Source organism: Crocodylus porosus, unplaced genomic scaffold (assembly GCF_001723895.1).
Source record: "Crocodylus porosus isolate Cpor-Errol unplaced genomic scaffold, CroPor_comp1, whole genome shotgun sequence".
NCBI lineage: Eukaryota > Metazoa > Chordata > Crocodylia > Crocodylidae > Crocodylus > Crocodylus porosus.
In genome coordinates, this window is record NW_017728911.1 from 35,867,982 (window position 1) to 35,891,056 (window position 23,075).

At 49.7% G+C, this 23,075-nt stretch overlaps 1 protein-coding gene across 1 annotated transcript in view; it reads right to left on the reverse strand.

The window, feature by feature from the left end:
* Window positions 1-23,075, reverse strand: part of PCSK6 (proprotein convertase subtilisin/kexin type 6) — a gene marked incomplete at its 5' end in the record, with an annotated part of 121,522 nt that overhangs the window by 5,495 nt on the left and 92,952 nt on the right. Inside the window, 5 exons of the mRNA XM_019533187.1 lie at window positions 1,305-1,408; window positions 6,414-6,501; window positions 8,201-8,397; window positions 11,534-11,636; window positions 17,105-17,284. Of these exons, the coding sequence (XP_019388732.1) occupies window positions 1,305-1,408; window positions 6,414-6,501; window positions 8,201-8,397; window positions 11,534-11,636; window positions 17,105-17,284 (672 nt within the window). The remainder of the gene's footprint in view (window positions 1-1,304; window positions 1,409-6,413; window positions 6,502-8,200; window positions 8,398-11,533; window positions 11,637-17,104; window positions 17,285-23,075) is intronic.

Sequence of the window (23,075 nt, forward strand, 5' to 3'; positions counted from 1 at the left end):
TGGGTATTTTTAATCTGAAACAAGGGTAGAATAAAAGAACCATGAGAAAGTAAGTAGGATCAAATGGGGAGATTCCTGGCAGCTGTAAGAGCTGTGCAGCCTTGACCATGTTCTTGGGATTGTCTTGCAATCGCAGCAGGGCTGGCAACGCCTGAGCAGTGGCAGCTCCAAAGCACACTGGAGACACCAGCGGTAGCCACCAGCAGCTGCCTTCAGGCTCGTGGGGCCAGGGCAATGCACTTATGAAAGAGCCAGCTTCGCAACAGGCTGAACTGCCACAGGTCAGCAGCTCCAGCCAAGGGGCTAGCCCTGCTGACAAAGGGATGCCAGCCACGGCAAGACTCGAGCCCTGCTACCTCTGCTTGTTAGGTTGCCTACTCCACCACAGTAAGGGGTGGTCAGCCCAGCACCAAGCAAGATTGAATCCTGGGCCCGCACCTGTTCCCTCCAGTGGCCCCTGCACACCAGCTCTGCTCCACAGAGACAACCAAAGTGGCGACGCAAGTAAGACGGGAGCACAGGACTGGCAAAACAGCACTGTCCAGCCCCTCTCGCAGCCCCTGGGTTAAGGGGAGAGGCTGGGGAGCTAGGAGATGGTGGCAGCCTCTGAGCTGCTGTCGTGGCCCACAGCGGGAGGAGAGGGGCGGTCAGCAGTCCTTGGAGCTGCTTGTAATGGGAACTCCAGCTAGAAATGGGGGTGCAAACTTAGCTTAGGATCAACAGAGAATTTGGGCCTTGGTTTGCAGCTGTCTGGGCTCTGTGGAGGCATCTGTCAGTCCGAGGCAGAGGCAGAGGCAGGGGGATTGTGCTACCACTGAAGCATCTGCAACTCCCACCCCCTTTCTCCTTGCACTGATCTGTGTTGCAAAGGCTCCTGGGCTGCCTGAGTCCTAACTGACCATGTCCCTCCTGCCGTCCCAGAACTAGCCCTTTCTAGACCCCCCCGGCCTGCCCCAGAGCGATTGGCTGGGGCTGGCCAGCCAGAGGCCTCCACCTCTTGCCACGCAGATGACCCACAACAGGCAATAAAAAAAGAAGTGACACTTGTATTGCTCACCTGGAGTTAATTCCCATCTAACCCTTGCAAAGATCAGGGTCACAGTCACTGTAGAGCTGGGTTTTGCATGGAGTGAGATGCCACCTTCATGGGTTGATTGGCACAAAGCACTTACTTTGTGCACAACAGGTGCCACAATACCTGGAGCCTGGGAAGCGTCAATGTGCCTGCAGTGTCAATGGCTCACACGTGGAGAGGGCTGGCACCGTGGTTGCTTTGAGGAGCGGCTGGCGGGCAGTGAACATACCTGCACATGTCTGGCAGCTGGCCTGGCACCCCTCGCACTTCCTGGCCTCTCTGCTGAGGTACATGCCGGGTTGGCATTCTGGGACGCAGCTGTCTCCTGACAGGCTGTCGGCAAAGGAGAGAAAATATGCACCAAAACCCACTCTACAGTGATTCCTGCTGACAGGTGTTGAAAACAACCCGGCAGGAGGGGAGCGGGGGAGGCTGGGACCATTGCTCCTTGTGTTAGAACCACCCAATGCTTCCTGGCATCAGCCCAGCAGATCCCAGCTCCCAGACCTAGAATAGATCCAGCTCCTAGATCTATTCTGTGGAGGGGGATCCTTGCATGGTAGAGCAGTCCCCCTCTACAGCTTGCACTGGGGACTTGCCCACAGCCTCCTTGTACCCCAGTGATGACGTAAAGATCCCTTGGGAGCCGTCAGGCTAATCCAACATAGGGCTCTGGGCTGAGGCTGGGGAACGAAAGCCCAGGAGAACCACCTCCTTGCCAGCCCCCCCTCCAGCCTGCTCCCCTTGGATGCACAGCGGGCAAGGGCTGGGTTGCCAAGTGGCAGCCCAGCCTCAGAGCCCAGCAGGCCTGCAAGGCCATCTCTGCTGCTTGCGGCCCCAGCCCCAGGCCTGCAAGTGGGGGTGCTCTACAATTGACCGCACTGCAATCACTCCCGTGGGAGACTCCTTCTCTCCAGGGAAATTCCTGGGTGGGGAGAGGAAGTCATTTCCATGTTCCCATCAGAGCCAGGCTGTGAACCTGGCTGGTACTTCCTATCATTGGTAATGTAAGCTGCATGCTTGTCTGGGGACAGCAGGCCCTTCTGCATGCTCTGGCAGACTGTTTGTCCCTTGCACTGAGCTAACCCCATGAACCACCGGCCGCTACAGCCAGCCCCACCACTGCTTGGTCCTGACTGGGTCCCTTTGCTGACCCGTTCCTCTCCCTGCTCCTCCCTGTGTGACCAACCCTTTGTCTGAGCAAAGAGCAGAACTGGGGAGGGAAAGGGGGATCTGGCCCCTTGCACAAGAGGAACTTCACTTTCCTCTCTGTACCTATATCACTCAGATCCAGGGAAAGTCACTGTTTGAAGAAATCCAGAATAACTTTATCACACGGTAAAAGTTACCACTTTGAATTTCCAGTGATGCCGGAGGGTCTCACTGGCAACATGAGTTCCTCACCTGGTGTTTCTGTCCAGGGCTGAGCCCTGTGTGGCCTGTGATCACAGTTCAAGGCCACAAAGTGCCACCATGAGATTAAAAAACTCTCCAGACCCCAATGAAGTTTAACTCTGAGTGCTGTAGAGCTGTATGGTGCAGCTGCGCACGCGCTGCCTTGCCTCAGAGCCGTGCAGAAGGCATCTGAAATGGAGCCAGCACTTCAAAAGAAATTAAAGTCCTTCTTGGGACCAAAGGAATCGCTGCAGGTTCTTTAATTAAATGTTCAAGAGGAAATAGAATTAAAAAAAAAAAAATGTGGGCAGCCAGCCTGACTCTCCCAAAGGCCTGAACACCACAAAGAGCCTCACAATAAAAGGAGGTGATAATCCCGCTCGCTCCTGTTCTTCTTGGCATTGCAGGAATTAAGCTGTTTAAATGTTATTCATCCTCCATACAGATACTCAGGGAATGCCTGCTCCATGATTCATGTACTTTTGTTGTAAGCTTGCAAGCTGTCTGAGGCAGGGATCTGCTTTGTGTTCAGTGTTCATACAGCGTCCAGCCCCGCAAGGTCCTGGTCCATGACTGAGGCATTACAGCAACGCAGATCATCATACTAGTTGATTCTTTGAATAGTATCTGGCTCTAAGGAGCAGCAGATTTTTCTTTGGCTTCCTGCAGCCTGAATCTGAACGGCCAGACTGGACCCTCTTTCTCAGCACTGCTGCAAGGTCTCAGTTGCGGGACAGATGAGCATGTGCTCCAATGTCATTTATGCTGGTTTTATGCCCCACTGGTAACAGGAATGGACAGGCATGCCGCTAATTCCAGGGTAGCTCACAATGCAAGCAGCTCTGACTATACCACACTGCTAAGTGGCAGAGAGCAAGTACTAGCCTGTTTGCCTTTAGCAAAAGGCTGCCCCGGGATGGACAAGGACAGGTGGAACACAACCTGGTCCAACTGATGCAAGCACAGCTTGATCTCAGATTCCTACATGGGCAATTCCCCACTAGACTGGGGCAAATTACCCTGATTTAGAGGTTTGCATGGTCTGTCCACTACTTTTCCTCCCTGCTGTTATGCCATTTAACCCAGTGTAAGCAGGTCATCTGTCTGTACCCTCATGTCCATGCACAGCCCTGCTGGAGGTGACTGCTCACTTGGGGTGACAGTCTGGCCTTATGCCCCAGCAATACTACTTGTAAGGATAAGGCACCATAAGAAGGTCGGTTGCACCCTGGCTCCAGCCTCTGTTGAGCTGAGTGGAGGCCTAGATATGGTGAGGCCAGACTGCAGGTTAGTGCTGGATCCATCATTACCAGCCCCAGAATGACCTTCCAGTAGGATCAACAAGGGCAAAGCAAGAGCCAGTCTGAAGATGGAGCTTGAGAAATGTATGGACGAGATCCCCTGGCATGGCAGCTTGCAATAACGGTATGGGGGTGAGTGGCCTTGAAGCCTGTGCACCTAGGAGTGAAGTCTAATTGCTGTTAGGATATGCTCTTCCCACCAGCATTCACACTGAGCAGGGCTGTGCTGGAACCAGCATGCCTGCATGGGCTGCTCAGCATGATTTCAACCAAAGGGAAGCTCCAAGCTAGAAAAGCAGGTTCGCACCCTAAGTTCCCAGCATTTGATTCAGAAAGGGCTTCAGCCCAAATGGCCACACTGCCCTCACAAGCCAAATGTGACAGACGGCTGAACAGTGAGGACTTGACGGCCCTGCTGGGACCTGTTCTTTGTTCCCAGAATAAGACGAGATGGAAAGTTCTTAGTGAAGCAACTTCAGTTAGGCCTTTAGCACTTTAATGTGACAGAGATGATTTGAAGTCCCAGCTTAAAGGGATACTGGACAATAAAAAGGCAGCTTTGTATGGATTATGCCTGACAATACTTCCACTCTCTCTCCTTTGAAGGAAGAGATAATCCTTTGGCCCGAGCAATTCTTACTTCTGCAAGAGCGCTGCTACAAAAGCATTGCTCTGGCCCAATTACAAGTTTTGGAGTGGAGCAGGTTTTCAAACGGGCCAGATGAGGGGAAATGCATTCATTTCGCTGTGCCCTGCGTGGGCTCTGTGTGGGAAAAAACCCAGATTTCTTTCTTTTGTGGGGAGACCTTTAGCCCTGGCACACTGGCTTCCACTTCCTTCGGACGCTTCTGAAAATAACCATCTTCAATTTGGAGCTGGACTTGGACGCAGCAGAGTTTGGGTGAAGGTGAAAGTTGTTTTCCACTTCCCGTTGCAGTCAGGCTGGGCCCAGGGCAAATGAGAGTGGGCAGAGGGCTGCTCCAAGCCATACCAGCTGGAGCAGACACCCTGGGAGCTTGCCCATGGGCACAGGATGGGATGGGACTTAGCACATGCCAGTGCCCATTCCAGCCTCCCGGTGCTTCATGCAGCTAAAACCAGAGATCTTCAGTAGCAACACCTCAGGCTCGTTAGCTGCAGTGCCTCAGAAAGCTCTCACCCAATGACTGCAGGCCCACTCTGGCTCAGCGACACCCGAGTCAGCCCCATGCTAAATACCCAGGAGAGCTGATGGTCTTCATCAAGATGCCCGACACACCTAGGAAGTGGCAGGCAGAGAGTCTCAGCTCACAGAAAAGCCCTTCCTCCACAGCCCCGTTCAGGCCTTCTGCAATGGCCCCAACCCCATCAAGCCCCTTCCTGAGACAGGTGGCAAGCTGGAAACCTCTTATAGCTAAAGCGACACGGATGCTTTCAGGTGGCAAAGAAGGGAATTGGTGGGAGGTGAGTGACTGTAGCCTTCCAAGTGCAGCTCCTGGGCACCAGCCGTGAGTCCTTTTCAGAGATCACAGCATTCACTCCCGTGGGCTCCAGCAGGAAGTCAAAGGGCTGGTGCACCTTGGGGAACTGTGTGGATTTCAAGTGCTACAGAAACCACCTCCCACCTCCATCCGCACCTGGACTTCTTTCAGGTTGGCTTCTGCTGCTTGGAAAGGGGGTTTAAGCCACTTAAACTGGAATGTAAGCGTTTGTGTCTACATGGTAGTGGTGGCAAGGGAGGGGATGTTACCAGTGTAATTAGCCCTGTACTATCCCTGTCTAACTGTGCCAGCACAACGGGCACAACTCTGGTGTGCCAGGGCGTTCTCAGCCTGCACCATGCATCTGCTACCCATCCAAAATGGGTATTTATAAACCCAGCTCAGCACCTCCTGGCCTATGGAGACAGAATTAATCCACACAGTCCATGCTGAAGGAGCCATCTGAGGCTCAGGAGGAAACACCTGTGTTGTCACAGTCACTGGAAACATTTTTCCTCCCCATTTCCCCTCCCCCCTTTGGATCCTCCCCGTCTTCTTACAAACAAGGCAAGCAAAAGAGATTGACACCAGATGGCATGACGCAAACACGTGCCTGAAATGATGCGGTGGAGGATGAGGTCCTGCCACGTGTGGAGCCCCCTCCGCCTCTGCGGTGAGACAGGAGCACTCAGCCCCTAGCAGCATGAGGCCCTCTAACAGAAAAGGCTGGACTCCTGCTCCCATTGGTCTGAATTAAAGCAGGAGTAGTCATGGAGAGGATAATGCTATGCCTATGAGCAGGCAAAGAGAGGAGTCAACGTCTCTTCCGATGACAAGAATAATACTTCATGCTGCCACTTCAGGCGCACACAGTGCTACTTCTAACTGCAGGGGAGCATTTAAGCACCATGTTGATGAATGCTGGAGATCAAGAGATGGTATTTAGATAGTGCTTTCCAGCTGCAGGGGGAGTACATACAGCCCACACCCACTTCTGGATTTCCAGGCCTTTGGCAGTTTAAATCACAGCCCCGATGTGCTTGAATAGTCTCTCTCTTCCAGCGGAGATCAATGTCTTAAAAATTTCCGTTTTTCAGAGGGTTCTTGTTTCCAACCCTTTCCTTCATTTCAAATACAGTGAAAACCCTGAAAGTACAAATTTGTTCCCTGCTGATCTATTACCTGAATCCATCCTTGCATGCGGTACATTTATCGGGGTGGCCAATGCATTTTCTGCAGCTTTGATGACATTTGAGACAGCGCTTCTGACCTTTCAGAAAACACAGACAGTCAGGGTGAATCAAACATGGACAAGAGATGCAAGCAACAGTCACAGCCACAAAGCACAGGGTAGTTCAAGTTAAAAAGTACTGCATTTCAACTGCTGTTTGCAGGCAGCAGCTGCCGAAGGAGACAAGCATGCCCTTCAAACAGTCTGTTACAAATGACGTGGGGAAGGGTGGGGGACAGAAGCGGGGTTCAAACTGCATGGATATGTGGAAGGGCCAGAATAGATATCGACTTGATGAAACTTCTGGGCTGGGGATCTTGGGATGATTCAGATTCAAGATATGCTTCCTGTTCACAAGTCTCAGATTATCCCCTGCATGCCAACAGGCGATGGGATTAGAAGCAGCATATGTTTTTTATGTGCTTTTACACTCAGAATGGGCCCAATGCAGCCTTCTTTAAAGTCAATGTGAGTTTTTAATAGGAGAAGGCTTAAGTCCCAGATTCCTGGCTCCAGCAGGGTTTTCTGGCCTGCTAGGGTCCTGTGTGGCCGTGGGCGTGGGCTAATGCCCATCCATGAGACAGGTGAGGAGGAAGCATTTCTATTTTTGACCACAGCTGGACAAGCTAAAAGGTTCACAGCTAGAATGCAAGCAGATGGTTATTCAGCGTTTGCTACCTGCAGCTGCATCAAGACAGAAATACCGTGGAGCAAAGCAAAGCGCAGGGAGGGAGGGCTGATGCCAAGACGTGCCTTCATCTAGTAAAATTCTGAATGTTTGGAAAATATAACTGCTTTCAATTCCCCATCTCATCTATTCAGCCCTCCCCACTCCCACTTCTTCTCTCTCACTGCCAATTAACCCAAATGGAACACCTTATCTAGGCATAATAATGATAATAGTACCCAATTGATTGCAGCTGCGGTAGTTAATAATATATTTCTGTAATGCATATTGTATGGCTCTAGTTAGGGTTTCTATCATCGAAATAAGGATGGTGGGTAAGAGTTTCACGTTTAGGAATTCAAGTACTTAACCCTCACAGACTTTCCATGGGAATTAGGCATCTAATCTTTGGCTGATGTTCCCTGCGAGCCCAGAGCTGGAAGCACTCCGGAGACTCAAACCAGAATGCTCCTCTCATCTGCTGCGTGACCTCAACTCGGATCCACAACTTTCCCGGTCTTTGAAGGCCTCAGTTTCCAGGTGCTGAATTGGTGGCAAATTGATTGGTGGCAACTTGGTGGCAAATCGATTTGCAGAGATTTCCACCCCCACCATTCCCAGTGGATTATACGTGACAGCACCCCTGAATGGGCTCAACATCGAGGGTTCCTCCCCTGTGGAGATGGGGCTCTAATGCATCCCAGCCTCCTTTGGCAGCTGCAAAGGTTAAGATAGCTCACATTCAAGAAGCATCACCAGGCTCTGATCAGTGACAAATGCTTTGAGACAGTCAGCCCCGTCTTGGACCAGGCACACTACAGTTGTTTTCTTGCACCATCCCAAGTTACCATTAGCGTTATGATTACCATCGCTAGTGGTAGAGACAACGTGGTGCCAGACCCACGGTGACAGCAGGAGAGGTCTGTCTGAGCAGACTATGGTCTGGGGCTCTCAACCTTGCGCACCCTGCATTGACAGCTGAGATTGCTTAATTTTTTCCAATCTTGGCCATTCAACAAAAAACACTTGCATATCCACATGCTAGAGTGTACAAAGCATTCGCATCCTTACGTTCCTCTGAGTAAAACCCAGCTGGACATAGCATCGCACACGTGTTCGTTTCCTGATGGTGGTAATAGCCACGCCTGCAAGTCGTGCACTGAGTCTGGCCCCTGCCCGTGCAGTTTTCACACCCTTTGAAGCACCTCCGGCACCTTCTTACTGTGTCATCCCCAAAAAACCCTGAAGGGCAAGAGTTCACACACATCCTGGAGAAGACGGACAGCAAAACAACACGACATTAATCATTTTCCTTTTGTTTCCAAATGCCTGATCCTGAAAGATGCAGCCAACAGAGATCATGAGAGTGGAGAGTGCTAGAGTAGACCAACAACTGCATATCGCAAAGAGATTTTCTTAAAAAACAAAAAGGTTTGGTGATACACCCAGGGCTCTAGCTGGTGAGCAAATGGTTAAAAATTCTATTCTCGGTCTTACACTGCCCTCATCAATTCACCACCCTTCACAGCGTGGGTGTCTGAGTGCCTTCCCTTTATCCAACTGCAGAAAAAGATACATTTTTTTGCAATTGCTCAGTTGCTCCAATAAAAGGTATCATTTCTGAACCAAGTGTTCTACGTTTTTGCATTTCTTTTTGCCTCAGGCCAACACGGCTACCAAGTACTTCCCTTTTCAATGACTTTTCTGGGGTGGTGTTAAGCATCATTTTTCTCTCCCTTGCTCAGGTACTGAGGGAAGCCCTTCCTTTGGGAGGACAAATACTTTTATGCTTTTATGAACTAATGTTATGCGACTGTCTCCTGGAGCTCCCCATCTGCTGGTCTGCCTCCCTCTGTCATTTCCTCTCTTATACTTGGAAAGCTCTTGGGGCAGGAGCCATTTGTATCTGTACAGCACCCAGTACAATGGGGTTCTGATCCAGGACTAGGGCACTTGGGCATTCATTCAATACAATAACAAGCAATAATAGATCTAGGCTGAACTGCAGGCTGAAGCAAGTTTCCATTGCTTCTTTCCTCTACCTATGCTAACTTGACTTTATTTCTGGCTACACATATCAACCCTGGAGGAAAGTCCTTGCTGACTGCACCCACAGTCTTTTCTTTGATGAATCATTCACCAACCCAGAAGTATTCAGAAATCATCACTGTCAGCCAGCAGCTTAGGGCAACATTCCTTAATTTAGGTATTCAGGCAGGATTGCTTTGCAAATGCATGCCCCATCAACTGCTTCTGAGCTATGGCACCTTATGAAGGAGATACAAAGCAAAGAGAAGAGCTGGATGTCAGGACCTCTGGGTGCACATGGACCCAAAAGGAGGGGGTTCTGACATAGGACATGACCACACACATGTGCACGCACACACACCATATTATTATACCTAGCAGGAACCTGCCTCTTGGCAGTGCAAGCTAAACAGGTGCATGTTGATACTTTAGCAAAGCTGACAAGTGGGTCACAAGTCCCAAAGTGTGGTGCATACTCTCAACTCATTAGGCCTAGAGGCCCATCCTCCTTTGGTACTTCCTGCAAGGTAATTCTCTGTATGCAACTAGCTCACTCCAGTAATCACTGATCTGCATCTACACCTGCTGTGAGTGCACAACAGTTATCTGAACAACCAGCTCCCCGTCTCAATATCATCCCTTACAGAATGACTGGATCATTCAGTTCTCCCTGCACTCTTTTCAACAATTTGGTCCTTTACTATCAAGGTTTGCACTGTGCAACAGTCATGGGGAGAGGTCACCCATGTCAGCAGCAAGGATCCTACCAGTTCCCCAGTGTAAATAAGCATTGACTTGACACATTTTTCAATATGACCATGGACAAGGATATCAAAGTAGCCTAAGTCATTTGGAAACCTAAGTCATTTAGACGCATTGCAGCCTGGGTTCCAGTTAACAGCAGCTAATAGCACTTAAGTTCCCAAGCACGTGTCTCTTTGCCATGCAACCACAGCTTCTGAATCATTGAGGTTTGTTTGAAACTCCCCATATTGTTCTGATTATAAGATGACCTTGCATATAAGTCAACTTCACATTTTCAGGTTCAACTTTAAGGCAAGTGGTTTTTTTCCCCCTGAACATGATGATACTCTACATTTGGACTGTAGCCTAATTGCTGGGGACAGGCTGAGCCTGCACAGTAGTTGAGTAAAACTGTTATGGGTCTGTTTGATGGGAAGAAATGTTGACTTATTGGAATATGGGCACATGTGATAACTTCCTTCTGCCATTCATGTTCCAATTTACAGCAAAAATCACCTCCCCTTCCCATTCCTTCTTGCAAAATATATTTTCACATGACTCCTTATGAAAAGAGTCCAATCAGGAGCCCTCCATGTACGCAGAAGGTAAGTACAGCAGAGGGAAGAGGTGGCACAGCAAGCTCCCTGGCTTGGCAATGCCAAGGGTGCCTCTCTGCCACCTAGCTGGTTTGCCTGCCAACCAGAGCCAAGTTGAGTCCAGCCCCCTGGGGATGGAACTGAGACCAGTTCATTTAATTGTGCATCAAAAGCATTTAACTGCCAGACTTCAACCAGGTGGCAACAACTTTCAGCAATAAGCTGTCTAGTTGCACTGGAACTAGCTGCCTATTAGGATTCAGATTTCTAGGGCACACATCAATACAGTGTCTGAGCACATAGCTCCACCCTGCTCCCCTCCACTGAGGCAGGGGAAGCACCTCATCCCCCATTCACACACAGGTTTTGGAGACATCCAGCAACTTGCCCAAAGTCATGCAGGCAGTGTGAGGCAGATCCAGGGAGGGAGAGCTAGGTCTCCTAAGTCCCAGCTCCTTGCCTTATCCACCCGCCCACTTTTTACAGAAGGGAAACATGCTCCTTTCCACCTGCAGATTACGATGAAGCTTCTCTTCTACGTGACACCTGATTCAAACCAAAGCACTTACTGAATATTGTTATGGTATGCAAAGGCAGCCCTTGGGGTAAGGCAGTGGGCCAGGACATGGGCGGTGGGGGGGTCCTTATAAGCCCCTTCCAAGCTCTGGGCAAATCAAGCAAGGCGCATCCACGCTGTGGTGGCAACTTGTCCATGCCAAGATCCTCCTAAGCATGCGGTACCCAGAAAGATGCCACGGAGGCTGTTCTCAAGACCTTGGGTGCTTAACACGGCCACTGAGTTAATTCAGCAGACCCAGGAGGCAGAACCAGGTGCATGGGGTACGGTCCTGGCTGGGATACGCTAACACTGCAGCAGAGACTTGCCTGCAAATCCCCCCATGCCTCAGGGAGCGGTACTTTTACAGTACGTGCTTGCTTCATCTACATGGATTACAAACTCCTACCACAAGCATGTACAGCTCTGTGCACACTAGGCTGCTCCAGAAATACAAGGGAATAAAAATAACCACATTACCTGCCAGTTTTAGCACTTCCCAGGCTGTAATGGATGCAGTTCAAGCACTGATCTGCGTTAGGACCATCACATCCTTGGTCGCCGCATTCAGGATGACATGGACCTTGAAGAGACAGATATGTCTGCTGAGACAAGTGGCACAAGAGCTTCCAAGCCCTGCTAGTATCTTCAACCCCACTTCCTACAGAGGCGGGAGTGGCTCGGGGCCAGTGGGGATAGGGGGCTGCCCATAAGGAGGACAGGATAGGACCCCAATCTTTCTGGAGGGTTTGAAAGGTAACGTGCTCTTCTGGGGCGAATAGCCAGGAAGCCGTTTCCGTCCATTTGTCAGCTGCCCTTTCCCTTCACCCCCTGCCAACTATGCGCGTCGAGAATGCAGAATAAGGAAGTTCCCTTCCTAACACTACACTGCAGCAACTGCCCAGACCCTTTATAAAACCACCTGCCCCAAGGCCCAGGGATGCTGCTGAGGGCGCTCATAGCATAGATTCCCACAGGAAGGAGGTGGCTTATTGTACCTATGGATCCCCCGATCAAGCCCTTTTCCTTTGCACACTGCAATTTCAGGTCCCTAACACTGAACTGGGCACAGCTGTATGCTAGGGCCACCACACGTGGATTCCTGATGGGGTTGTCCCTTTGAGGGGGAAAAAGAAATAGCAAGCCTTTAAACGTTTTCCAAAAAAAGTGCAGGCCTGATATAACCCTCCATGAATCCATTCCATACCTACAGGACATTTTTCACCCAAACCCACACTATCTATAGTAAGAAATGCTTTGATATGGTTCATATGTGTACTCACACATGTAAATACACACAGGCTCATGCACACGCAGGTTGTTTCTTCTATGTCCACTTCTGCAGTATCTCCCTCCTTAGCACTAACTGAGACGTGAGATTGCCTGGCTATTATAATCAGATTTGACTATCATAACTAGGACAAGTCCATAGTCACCTGCTACTAATTCTTGTATGAAACAAAGCAGAAAATATTAAAAGGGACTGGAAAGAAAACATGGTCCGGCTACAGGTTGGCACCTCCGGTAAGATGCTTTTTGGAACAGCAGAGACCTTAGTTCACAACCACAAGTGTCTGGCCTGAGGAGAGCCAATAAAATAGGAAGCGGGCATCAGAGAAAACTCCAAAAAGTATCCAGTCTCTAAGAGAAAGAGGCTGCTGTGATCCAGGAGAAACAGAGAGGGAAAACTCCCCAAAGCAGTGGCTCTGAGCTCGATGGAAGAATGCACTTAAAAAACCCACTGGATATAGCAGGACAGATGCTTCGATCCTCTGCAGAGATGGACACAGTGGGGGGAACAGCTCTGTGGGGCACATAAATGTACTGGGAATCTGAAAGGTATGACTGTGGGCAGCCCAGGGAGACCAAGGCAGAGAAGAGGCACGAGAGGCCAGATATCCTGTCCTTTCAGAGCCTTTGCCTGCCCTAAGGAAATCTGGTGATAGTGACTGACCATTATAAATCGTTTGACTCCATCCAAGTTTCCAGTGTTGAGTGCCCTAGTTTAGACAGGCCACTGCCCTTAAGTGCTGGTCCCATGAAAGTCAATGGTAAAATCCCCAGCAATATCAGTGATGTCAGGATTTCACCCTGATGTCACTGAAGGCCATGCATAGTCAGTCCAATACATATATGGAATAGGAAGTTGCTGGGTGGGACATCAGGAGCAAGAACTGAACCTGCAGCTCCCCCTGGATCTAAAAGTCTGAGCCTCTGCTGAGTGCAAAGGGTGGGCTGGTCCAGGCTGCAGCTGGCTTGCTAACCTCAGTACTGTACATGGCTCAACTACCACCCAAGCGGAGCTGAGCACTACTTGAAGAGAAATGGGTTAGATAGATAACTAGGTGCAGTGTGTGTAGGGCCAGACAAGTCCACTCCGCACAGCACATGGCCTTGCCTGAGGCACTGTGTCCAAGTTTGGGTGCTGCCTTTGGACCAACTGGAGAAGAAAACAACAGAACTCAATCTGAAGCCTAGAAAATACAACCTGGGAAGGAAGACTGGAAAGCACAGGGTTAGTCTGCTCTAGAGAAGACTGAGGGGGAGACATGATGGGTAAAGGGCTGCAATAAAGGAGAAGGCAACAGGATTTTTCTCTACGAGAATAGGACAAGAAGCAACAGACTTAAGCTGCCAGAAGGGAGCTTAGGTAGGACATCAAGAAAACTCTCCAGTTGCAAGGACAGCAAGGTGCTGGAATAGACTGCGGCATCTCCATCCCTGGAGGTGTTTAAGAGCATGTTAGACACGTGTCAATCTGGAATGGTTTGGATTGAGTTAGCCGTCTTGGTCCCTTCTGGTCCTATTTCTCTGCAAGTCTGTATCACAGGGAAAGAAGCATGTTCCAGCTTCATATTTTTGTTGACCAGGCTGAACTCCCTTTCCCATCATGATTTAGCACCAGCCACAGGTCTCCGGTGACAGCCCGCTCAGCTTTACCGCCTCATTCCACGTGCTCAGGGTTTTGTCTCCAAGCACATGCTGCCCATCTATGCCAACACCACTGTCAGGTTTGCATTTCCCTCCCTGCTCCGGTTCCAGCAGCTTTGTCTGGGGCGACGGCCTGCTTGGCTTCCAGCCAGTCTTGGAGCTGCCCCATCCCCATGGGCTGGGAAATGTCGACAGCAGATCTTTTTTTACTCGCCTGACATCTTCACTACCAATTTGTGGTGGGGGTGATGGAACCCGCCATTTTTTTCAACCTCTAATTTGATCCCTTTACATAGTCTGTCCTGGACCATCTGCTCCTTTATAGTCCACGTGTGGGCTGGCAGCACAGAACACGTCCAGGCGGTTTGGCTCTGTGCAGCTGACAACAGTGCCTGCCCCCTCCCCACACACCGCACCGGCACTGCTGCACAAACAGCCAAGGGAGGCCGGGGCGTTTCACGTCCAGCCTGATTGCAGTCTCGCTCCATCCAGAAACAGCCTGCTTTAAACCTGCGCAGTGCAACAGCTCAGCCCCGCTTCACACCGACAACCAGGCAGCTGTTTGACTCGGACCCCTGGCAGACAGCACGGTGCTCCCACAATGCCAACAGCAACACTGCTGTTGGATACTGCGTTCTTCTATTCACTCATCTTGACAGCAATGCTGAACTGCAGCTTGGAGGCAACTGGTAGATCCTGTGCTCCCTCCCATAACAGCAGCAACAGCATGGACAGCAACGGCGCTCAGCTCGCATGCTGCTCAGCGCTGGTGAGCAAGGGCCACCCTCACACCAGAAATGTCCCCTTGTCCATTCAGTCCTTCCAGACACCAGGCAGCAAGAAGGTGCACCATGACATGAGCACTGAGTTCCTTGGAAGATCTCTCAGCGAGCGATCCTAGCAGGAGCTCTGCTCACCCAGCATCCTGAGGGGATGTCTGAGCTCATCCCTTTACATGAGCTAGCTTGGGCCTTGGGAGCAGGAGAGCTGCCTTTGTGCATCGCTCTGCTCTGGATAATCACCTTGGGGAGAAGCAGGGTAGATGAGTCTGGGTGCAGTGCCACAGCTAACGCGGCTGTCCTGCTTGAGGAGCATGGCACTGCACTGGGCCACGTAGAGACACCTTTCATGGCTGTGCTGTCGGCAGCCAGATTCAAAGCAGCATGCGAGAAGCTCTCAGTCCCATTGCTGGGTCCCTCAGGCTGTGTTAACCATGCTTGTTTTATCCTTGGACAAACTCTTTGCAACCCAAACACTGGGCAATGCTGACTGGGTCCAGAGAAGAGAGGAGGAAGCAAGATGAAGGAGAAGAGGTGTCTCAGCTTTCAAACCCACCAGCTCCGTAACCAGATAACCCGTTCCACATCCTGGAAGGTATGTAGGTACCTAATTCCCACCGAAATCATCAGAATCAAGGCACCCAAACACCTTGCAATATCTGCCTCCTCATCCCTAGGGTTGGGCCCAAGAGACAACTCTATGTGCAGCCTCATCCAACTTGGGGGAGATTTAGATCGGGGCGGGGGGCTGTGGTACCAGGAACCAGAGACCACATGGGTGTGGAGCAGAAAGGGCCAAGTAGAGGTGGGAAGGATTTTCAATACAAATTAGCAGACAAAAGACCTGTCTACACTAAGGATGCTCAGGGGATGACCCCGATGGCCACTCCTGAAATCTTTGCCTCTGGTGCACTTGACAGCAGGGCAGAGGGAGCCCATGCAGCATCCTCGCTGCTTCGGTTTAGACTCGGAGCACGGGGAGCGCAAGTGGATGGATGCAGTTTAGCTTTCAGCAGCAGTCTGGACACCGCTCCAGGGGCCACGTGGATGGGCCCAGAGCTCACCAGACACTCTGGTTTCAACACCAGGGCTGGTTAGTGAGATCAAACTTGATGGGAGCAATCGGGCACTAGGAGTTCACGTGTCCGGCTCACAGAGAGCCTTCTCATTACACTTAACCATCCTCCGTGTTACCGGGATTTACAGAAACCTATCCTGCTGCACGTTAATACTCACAATGTCTCCCCGTAATTTATAAGACCACAGGAAAAGCAACACAGCAGATTAATGTGTCAATAATTTAAGACTTGTTTTACAGAAATGGAAACTTGGAAAAGGAGGCTGAGTGGCACTGGTGGCGATTTCAGTGCGAGTGATCCAAAATGCATTAAGCGAATCATTCACTGAACTCCTGAATTGTCAGTGTTGTTCATCTGTAGAAACATATTGCATAAAACAGAAATGTGTATGCTCAAAATGCAGCCTCACATTTACCTAGCAGCCATAATATTTACCTACAGGCATTTGCCAAACCAAAGCTACACGGCATTTCTTGCTAATCCTTTAAGGACAAAGACAAAAGGCCCAGAGAACTGATGCCTGTTCAGCAAATGCTTGGTGTAACATAGGCACTTCTGAATTCACTCTGTTGCATTTGCTGCTAAAGGTGTTGCAGGTAATTAAGACGAATCTGTGCCAAGGAGAAATTTTTTTTCTTTTGGCAGCCTTCATCCCTCATCCATTGTCGACCACAGCAGTGAAACTGTAATCACAGGGCTGGGACGTAACCTGGGGTGCAGGCTCTTGGCTGGAGAAGAGGCTTAATACCCCTGCTGCAATGCAGCCCTGCTTTATACTCCTGCTGCAATGCAGCCCTGGTCTCCAAGCATAGTGGTTACAACACAAAAGCCAAGAGGGAAGATGCCTGGGGATGATCTGCATGTATGCACAGGCCCGCGTATGCTTCCCACCAGGGAATACAGACCCAATGCAAAGGGGCCTCTGGGCACGTGAGAATCAGGCACTTCATCATGTCAGTGACTTCAGGTGAAAAAATGCTCTCACCAAGGACTTTCTCGCACTACCCATATAAGCTTCAGGAGCTTTTCCTGGGCTTATGCTTGTGTACCCGGATAAGCTTCATAATCTACATATGCCAAAGCTGCACTTGTCTCCTGGTGACATGAGCCAGGATCAGGCCAAGTAGGATAAGGATGTTCTAGCCTCTTTTCTTCCTCTCCCCAAAGAAACAAACCCTAAACACAGAACCATGACCATAGGGCAGGTCCTACTTCTTGCAGGGAAGCCATATTCAGTTGATAGAGGGTTGGGAAGTTTTTACCTGCGTATTCTTCTTCTTCCTCCACCACCTCCACCTGACTCTGGAAGAACGACACTTTGGAGGACTCCATTTCCGAGTTGGACATTTTCATCGTCCTTGACCGGGTGTGATGGGAGCCAAAGGTGTTGTATGGGTGCTCAGCCGTGCCATACAAAAAGAGGGTCCATTCCTTTAACTTCCCTGAAAGAGATTCAATGGTCACAACCAAATGACGACATTTAGCTTCTACTCTCTGCCATCTTTTGCAGGATTGCAAAGCACTTTATGCTGATCAGGAAGGCCTCACACCCCTGCTGTGGGTGGCACGGTTTCCCCCAAGAAGCCATGAAGTGTAGTGTAGGCATGTCAGCCTACAGAAGCCAACTGTAGGAATGAGGCACCGAACCTAGGAGTCTTCTCTCAGCAGGCATGCCAGGAAATATAATGGCTTCAAGATTTTACACAGTATAAAATTGTCAACAGAGCAGAAGCAAGATCACTCAGCATAAATCTTTACTAGCTGACTGAACCGTGGGTCTAAATTAAGGTATCAGTTCAAACCCATTAGGGAATTTTTTTAATGCATTAAGTGTCATGTGATCAACTGCAATTACACCATGTGCGTAATAACTGAACTATGGAGAAAACTGTTTGCTACAAAAGCTGTAATTCGAGATAAGGAGAATTTTTTTTTGTCCTGCACAAATGCATCTCCAAACATATGCTAGGGTTATATTTAGGCCTGGTTTCCGCAGTCCTCTAAACAAGTTTTTTTTCCTCAACACAACTGCTTTAAAAAAAAAATAAAAAAATCAGAAGGACCATGCCAGAAGCATCATGACTGCGTAAACACCAAAGCCAGAAAGGAGCATTGGCCAATTATTTTTGGTTTGCGTAGGATGGGATAAACTGGCATCACAGATGCGATCTATGCCACAGAATTTCAACATAAATATAACATGAAATGCAATGCCAATAAGTAGAAGTGAATAAGCTCGGGGGCAAATGGGGTCAAATAGCAGAGCCCCAAGAAGGCACCTCCTATGGTGTTAGAAAAGCAGTCTCTAAAAGAAGCCTGTCTGCATAACAACTTTATGGCTACTTTTAAATCCACATATGGGGGTAACAGCTGTGTTGGCATTCCCACCTTGGTTTAAGAGGGTCTCATTTTACTCACAGCATACTATTTATACTATACCTATTACATTTATATTATTATACTATCTCGTGTTTAAATGCGTTCCAGTATATAGGATCTGCACTGCAGTATATGCTATACTACATGAAAGCAGTATGTGGATGCATTTACACTGGTATAAAGTGGCTAACATAGACCTAGTTTACAGTATGGACACACAAATAATTTATCATGGAATAAAAGGGTGAGGACTTTACCACACATCAGCTGCTCGGTGGTACCTTAGCTCTCCATGAAACAGGGAATTTACCATGGTTTAGCTACTACTAACCCTGGGTTAAGAGCATGCACACATGCAGTTATCACAGAGCAGCTGACATGTGGTAAAGCCCTACTCCTTTTCACCTCAGGGTAACTTCTTTGTATGTGCCCATCCTTATTCCTAAAAGGGAAGGGGGATAAATTAGACTGGTTTAAACCATCACCTTTATACAAGTATAACTCCAACTCTGTAGCGATTTAACTTTGTAAAAAAAACAATGCTAACCAAACAGTCCTGGTGGTAGATAACTTGCATACAGGCCAGGCTTAAGCCACATGGGAATCAGTTCAGCACTTAAACTGGAATAAATAGTCTTAAATCCCCCATCAAGGTTTGTGCCAGTTCAACCCAACATGTTTAGAACCCGTTTAGGGAGTTTTCTGTCCCATGCAAAGAAGGCTCCCAAAAGCTCAAAGACTCCTGAAAACCTTCTTCGCCCCATTCTGCATTGGGAATTGTGAGGCATGCATTGTCAGAGGGCTAGAAGGCCTGCCTGAATCAAACAGCAGCAGGGGAAAATAGGCAGCCCACTCCCAGGATGCCCTTCCCCAGGGGTTTGCACAGCACTCTAGGGAAGTGCCGGACACTCTGTTCGGAGGGCCCAGAAGAGGGGTTTGGCCAACACTTTTGAGACCCGGCTGCCTGAAGTGATGCACCAAGATCTGCATCCATGGCCCTAAACTAAACTGACAGGGGTCTGAGCACCCTGTGGTCACAGTGCAGCTCAATGCAGGGGCAACCACATACCACAATGGCAGGACCAGGGGGTTACTGTACAGGCAAGGGAGGGGATGACGGTGTCCTGACTTGGTTACAAAGAGAGGGCATGGAAGGGTCTTCCTTCTAGATAGTGGTCTTCCCACTCCTTGTGTTTCCATGTGAGACAAGCATGATTCAGACTGAAGGGTGGGAGGGAAGAGTCACTCTGAAGACAGGATCATTATAAGTGTGTGTCCTCTCATCTTAGCACCACCGCACTGTTCTGATCTTCCTGGGCTTGGTTTCTGTTGGTCATGCTCCTCTGATGCACACATCTGGAGAGAAGCAGAGGCAAGACCCATTTGGCTGGTCCAGGAAGTGTTGCTGCTTCTTTCCAGGAGCACAATGTGTAACTAAGACTTTCTGCTGTTAATTCCCAGGCAGCCCATGAGGGGTAGGCCAGTTCCAGGCTGTAATACTTTACATCTGAAGCACTAAACCTCTAAATTAACATATCTGATGTTCAAATACCTTGGCTTTTTATGCCACAGGTTTCTTTAGGCTGTGCTAGAAAGGACCAAGTACATCCACCTGCTTCAGTTTTCAAGCAAGTATTGACTGGGCACTGCTGGCAAACACAAACTGGAAAGCTACAGGTGTTTTAATTGGGAGAGATTCAGCTGTAAGCCTCCAGCTCGTTGAACAAACTTGCTCTGAAGCACTCAAGCATCCTAGCCTCTGACATGGGGTGCTGCGCTGTACCACCTCCTTCCTTGACGCTCTGGGCTGGGGAGGAGGCTGCAGAGCCCTGATCATGCATGAACTCTCAGGCAGGCTTGACTTTATCATGAGTATATCCCCAACCACTATTGGCTGTGAGCAAGGCGATGGAGACTGGCTCTGCCCTTCCCCTACCTCCTGTCCCCAAAAGGCCATTAATGGGACTGAAACCAGACCAAGGGTCTAGGCAGTCTGAATGGTGGGAATCTCGGTAGCAGGAATCAAAGCAGAAGCTAAAAGAAGTGATGTGGTAGCTAAGGCTGGTGGAGGGTCATTAGCTGCTGTATGTGATAACCACCAGAATGGGTCAGTGCCCTACAGGGGTGGGCATGGATTCCACCTGCACCAGAACGCAATCCTCCATGGGCGGTTACACCCTCGCAGTGCAAATCATTATTCAATGTTTAATGCTATCGGGGGAGTGTTAATCGTCTTTGGCTTACAGGCGTTTAAGGCTCTCCTGCATCTGAACTGAACCACAGCCAGCCAGTGAGTCTCAGAGAACACTGTCCCCTTTTGTATTCACAGGAAAACTCTTTGAACATCAGGAACAGCTCTCAGGTCATGTGGAGGTGGAAGAGCGGCCAGAAATTCAAGGGAGGGAAGAACTGAAGATTCACGCAGGAGGAGAGGCTCCCTCCCAACCATAACAGATGAGGGCTTACAAGTGTCATCTCTCCATAGGGCTGTAACCTTTGGGGAGAAGAAAAAAAACTGCAGCCCCTGCTACAGCCCTTCAAAAACTGTTTTATGTGAAACCTGGAGGAGCAGCTGACACGGCAGAAACTTTTGCATGGAGAATCATAGCCAGCATTACAGTCTAGAGATGCTTTGGTGGTCTTCTGTTTGAAGGCATCAATATTCATCCAGTCAGCATGGATTCACCAAGGGCAACCTGACTGCCTTTTATGATGAGATGACTGGCCATGATACCCCTAGGTCCCTTTGACTGTGCCAATCCTGCCCAATGGGCACCTTTCTTTCTCGCCTGCCACGTCTTGTTGGTGATTATTATGAATAGGGAGGCTGCCCTCAAGTTTATGTTGGGCACAGTCCTCATGGACGCTGCTGAATCGTGTGGGTTCTTGGGCCCCTTTTGGGTCCCGCTCCAAAAATGGATGCCTTTCAGGACACCCTCAGCCTTATGGGCTAGATGCATGGCTCCAAACTGTCCCTTTATCACGCCCTAAGCCTCGCAGATGGCATTCACTCATTGTCCCTCCAAGTGCTTAATTTAGCTCAGCCTTCAGTCATCATAGATTCATAGATGCTAGGGTCGGAAGGGACCTCAACAGATCATCGAGTCCGACCCCCTGCATAAGCAGGAAAGAGTGCTGGGCCTACATTACCCCAGCTAGATACTCATCCAGCCTTCGCCTACCTCCTGTCCCCAAAAGGCCATCATTGGGCTCTCTGCAGCTCTGTCTCTCTCTTGGTGCCCCCCTGACACTGGGATCTGCTCACCCCTTTTGTCCGCTGCACCCACTCTGGCACTGGGTTTTGTTCATCCTGAATCCTGCGCCCACTCTGGTGCTGGGGTCCCCATGCTGTAGAGGGCCCCCAGTGAGGCCTCCTCCTTCCCCAGTAGCCTCAGCCCGATCTTCTGGAGTTATAAGACAGCAACCAAAATATGAGTCCGTGGGCTATAACATAACACAAAAAGTTCAGGGTGTGCTCTACCCCTTTAAAAGAGTCAAACTTCTTCCCTGGCACTAAGTGCCTAGTAGTCAAGGGTACCTGGTGAGCTCCTGAATCCCCATTAGCCCCAAGTGCTACATACCAGGCAGCTGCAGCATCTCTAGGCAATTCCTCCCTGGAGGATCCTTTCCCTTTGGCTGCTGGCAGGGAACTGACTCTCTAGTCCCATCCCTGGCATTTATATGGGCCCAGAGCCCTGCCTCTTCTGGTCAGCTGACCAGGTGCAGGTGCAGGCTAATTCCCTCCTTAGGCCTGCTGCCACAGTAACCTGCACCTGTGGGCTTCCTGCCTGATTGCTAGGGCTCTCTCCCTAAGCAGTTTCAGCCCTTAAAGGAGCAGACACCTTAGTGCCCTGCAAAGTCTCCCATAGCATTCTTGCAAGCAAGCTAAGGAAGTATGGGATGGATGAATGGACTGTAAGGTGGATATAAAGCTGGCTGGATTGTTGGGCTCAATGTGAAGAATTCAATGGCTCAAGGTCTAGTTGGCAGCTGGTATCAAGTGGACTGCCCCAGGGGTTGTTCCTGGGGTCAGTTTTGTTCAATATCTTCATTAAGAATCTGGAAGAGGGGATGGCATGCACCCCCAGCAAGTTTGCATATGACACCAAGTTGGGGGGAGTAGTAGATACACTGGAGGGCAGGGCTAGGATTCAGAGAGACCTTGACAATTTGGAGGATTGGGCCAAAAGAAATCTCATGAGGTTCAACAAGGACAAGTGTAAAGTCCTGCACTTAGGACAGGGCAATCCCATGCACCGGGACAGGCTGGGGACTGATGGGCTGGGCAGCAGCTCTGCAGAAAAAGACCTGGGAATTATAATGGACAAGAAGCTGGATATGAGTCAGCAGTGTGCCCTTGTTGCCAAGAAGGCTAATGGCATCCTGGACTGCATTAGTAAGAGAGCTGCCAGCAGACTGAAGCAAGTAATTATTCCCCTCTACTCTGCACTAGTGAGGCCATATCTGGAGTACTCTTTTTAGTTTTGGGCCTCCCACTATATAAAGGATGTGGACAAGTTGGAGAAAGTCCAGCAGAGGACACTGAACATGGTTAAGGGGCTGGGACACATGAGTTATGAGGAGAGGTGGAGGGAACTGGGTTTATTCAGTCTGGAAAAGAGAAGCCTCAGAGGGGACTGAATAGCAGCCTTTAACTCCCTGCAGGGGGGTTGCAAAGAGGATGGAGCTGGGCTGTTCTCAGTGGGGGCAGATGATAGGACAAGGAGCAATGGGCTCAAGTTGCTGCAAGAGAAGTTGAATATTAGGAAAAACTTTCTCACTAGGAGGGTGGTAAAGCACTGGAATGGGTTACCCAGAGAGGTGATGCAATCTCCATCCTTGGAGGTTTTTAAG